This window comes from Neophocaena asiaeorientalis, unplaced genomic scaffold, assembly GCF_003031525.2.
Source record: "Neophocaena asiaeorientalis asiaeorientalis breed wild unplaced genomic scaffold, Neophocaena_asiaeorientalis_V1.1 scaffold77, whole genome shotgun sequence".
NCBI classification, from domain to species: Eukaryota; Metazoa; Chordata; class Mammalia; order Artiodactyla; family Phocoenidae; genus Neophocaena; species Neophocaena asiaeorientalis.
In genome coordinates this window covers 921,063-923,839 of record NW_020174645.1, presented here as the reverse complement: position 1 = coordinate 923,839, position 2,777 = coordinate 921,063, and the positions used below count along the sequence as shown (strand labels likewise).

The 2,777-nt window shown below is 60.7% G+C and overlaps 1 protein-coding gene across 1 annotated transcript; it reads left to right on the top strand.

The window, feature by feature from the left end:
• The first annotated feature begins 587 nt into the window (after positions 1–587).
• FZD10 (frizzled class receptor 10) lies at positions 588–2,557 on the top strand. The gene has a single exon (XM_024758631.1). The coding sequence runs from the start codon at positions 629–631 to the stop codon at positions 2,372–2,374; it is 1,746 nt and encodes a 581-aa protein (XP_024614399.1). The 5' UTR covers positions 588–628; the 3' UTR covers positions 2,375–2,557.
• The last annotated feature ends 220 nt before the right edge of the window (positions 2,558–2,777 follow it).

Sequence of the window (2,777 nt, the reverse complement as noted above, 5' to 3'; positions counted from 1 at the left end):
TCTGCTACACGCCAAGCCCCCCACGGCCCGAGGCGGGGGTTGGGACCTGGAGAGCCCCAGGAAGCTGCCCACCCCTTCCCCTCCCCTCCCCGCCTTCTCCGCGGAGACCGCGGAGGAGCGGCCCTAAAATCTGGATTCCCAGAGCCCTTCCCCCCCCGGCCCTTAGCTCTACTCTTTGAAATTTCAAAGAGACCCCTCCCCGGAGCCGGAGACCCGACGCAGGCCTGGTAACTCCGCAGCCTCGGGAAGATGCGAGCAGGTTTACAAGCTAAGGGGCCACTTTATGGCCGAGGCCATAAAACGCAAATCCCACCTCGCTTTGAAAGCGCCCTCCGCCCGGGACCCACCATAAAAACCAGGGGCGACGCGCCTCCAGCCTCGGCCGCGGACCAGCCCGCCCCTCCTCCGGCCAGGCTCCGAACTCCCAGTCACCCCGGCGTCCTTGGGCTGCGGGGGACGAGGCCGGGGGCTCCCCGGGAAAGGGGGCGCAGCTTTTTGCTGGGGCTGAGCTGGGCGGGCAGGGGCGGGGGCCCGAGCGGGGACGAGGAGCCGGAGCCGGCAGCCCGAGCCCCGGAGCGGAGGCTCTGAGGGCGGCCGACCTCCCCGCGGGGACACCTCCGACGCCACCATGCAGCGCCCGGGCCCCCGCCTGTGGCTGGTCCTTCAGGGGATGGGCTCGTGCGCCGCCATCAGCTCCATGGACATGGAGCGTCCGGGCGACGGCAAGTGCCAGCCCATCGAGATCCCGATGTGCAAGGACATTGGCTACAACATGACCCGCATGCCCAACCTGATGGGCCACGAGAACCAGCGCGAGGCCGCCATCCAGCTGCACGAGTTCGCGCCGCTGGTGGAGTACGGCTGCCACGGCCACCTCCGCTTCTTCCTGTGCTCCCTGTACGCGCCCATGTGCACCGAGCAAGTCTCCACCCCCATCCCCGCCTGCCGGGTCATGTGCGAGCAGGCCCGGTTCAAGTGCTCCCCGATCATGGAGCAGTTCAACTTCAAGTGGCCCGACTCGCTGGACTGCAGCAAACTCCCCAACAAGAACGACCCCAATTACCTGTGCATGGAGGCGCCCAACAACGGCTCGGACGAGCCCGCGCGGGGCTCGGGCATGTTCCCGCCGCTCTTCCGGCCGCAGCGGCCGCACAGCGCGCAGGAGAACCAGCTGAAGGACGGGGGGCCCGGGCGCGCCGGCTGCGACAACCCGGGCAAGTTCCGCCACGTGGAGAAGAGCGCGTCGTGCGCGCCGCTCTGCACGCCGGGCGTGGACGTCTACTGGAGCCGCGACGACAAGCACTTCGCCGTGGTCTGGCTGGCCGTCTGGTCCGTGCTCTGCTTCTTCTCCAGCGCCTTCACCGTGCTCACCTTCCTCATCGACCCGGCGCGCTTCAGGTACCCCGAGCGCCCCATCATCTTCCTCTCCATGTGCTACTGCGTCTACTCGGTGGGCTACATCATCCGCCTCTTCGCGGGCGCCGAGAGCGTCGCCTGCGACCGGGACAGCGGGCAGCTGTACGTCATCCAGGAGGGGCTTGAGAGCACGGGCTGCACCCTGGTCTTCCTGGTTCTCTACTACTTCGGCATGGCCAGTTCCCTGTGGTGGGTGATTCTCACGCTCACCTGGTTTCTGGCTGCGGGCAAGAAGTGGGGCCACGAGGCCATCGAGGCCAACAGCAGCTACTTCCACCTGGCCGCCTGGGCCATCCCGGCCGTGAAGACCATCCTAATCCTGGTGATGCGCAGGGTCGCGGGGGACGAGCTGACCGGCGTCTGCTACGTGGGGAGCATGGACGTCAACGCCCTCACCGGCTTCGTCCTCATCCCGCTGGCCTGTTACCTCATCATCGGCACTTCCTTTATCCTCTCGGGCTTCGTGGCCCTTTTCCACATCCGGAGGGTGATGAAAACGGGTGGGGAGAACACGGACAAACTGGAAAAGCTCATGGTGAGGATAGGGGTCTTCTCCGTGCTCTACACGGTGCCGGCCACCTGTGTGATTGCCTGTTACTTTTACGAACGCCTCAACGTGGAGTACTGGAAAATCCTGGCCACGGAGCACAAGTGCAAAATGAACAACCAGACTAAAAACCTGGACTGCCTGATGGCCGCCTCCATCCCCGCCGTGGAGATCTTCATGGTGAAGATTTTCATGCTGTTGGTGGTGGGCATCACCAGTGGCATGTGGGTCTGGACATCCAAGACGCTGCAGTCCTGGCAGAACGTTTGCAGCCGCAGGTTCAAGAAAAAGAGCCGAAGAAAACCGGCCAGCGTGATCACCAGCAGTGGAATTTACAAAAAAGCCCAGCATCCCCCAAAAACCCATCTCGGGAAATATGAAATCCCTGCCCAGCCTCCCACCTGCGTGTGAATGGCACTTGGAGGGAAGGCCGGAGCGGAAAACTTTCCCAGGGAGGATACAGTGGCAGAGTCAGAGCCAAAACATGGTGCTTTTCTCCGTTGGTTGGTTGGTTGCTTGTTTTGTTTTGTTTTTTCTTTTTTTTTTTTTTAAATAAAAGTAAAAGGAAAAAAATAAAAAGCTTTTACCCTGAAATTCAGGATGCTGTGATAACACTGAAAGTCAAAATGTACTTAAAGGGTTTTGTTTTGTTTTTGTTTTCAGTGAAGGAGAACCCTCCCAGTTAAGTAGCCTCTTGTGTAACTAATTTGTGGTAACATAGTTGATTCAGGCCCCCAGAAGAAAACTTTTGTTTAGAACCTTCCATAAATATACATCTGTGTGTTTGAGTTGGCTTTGCTATCCATTTACAAAT

What these genes read in the sequence shown, in the direction of transcription:
- FZD10 (XM_024758631.1), top strand. Translation starts at nt 629, where the DNA reads ATGCAGCGCCCGGGCCCCCGCCTGTGGCTGGTCCTTCAGGGGATGGGC.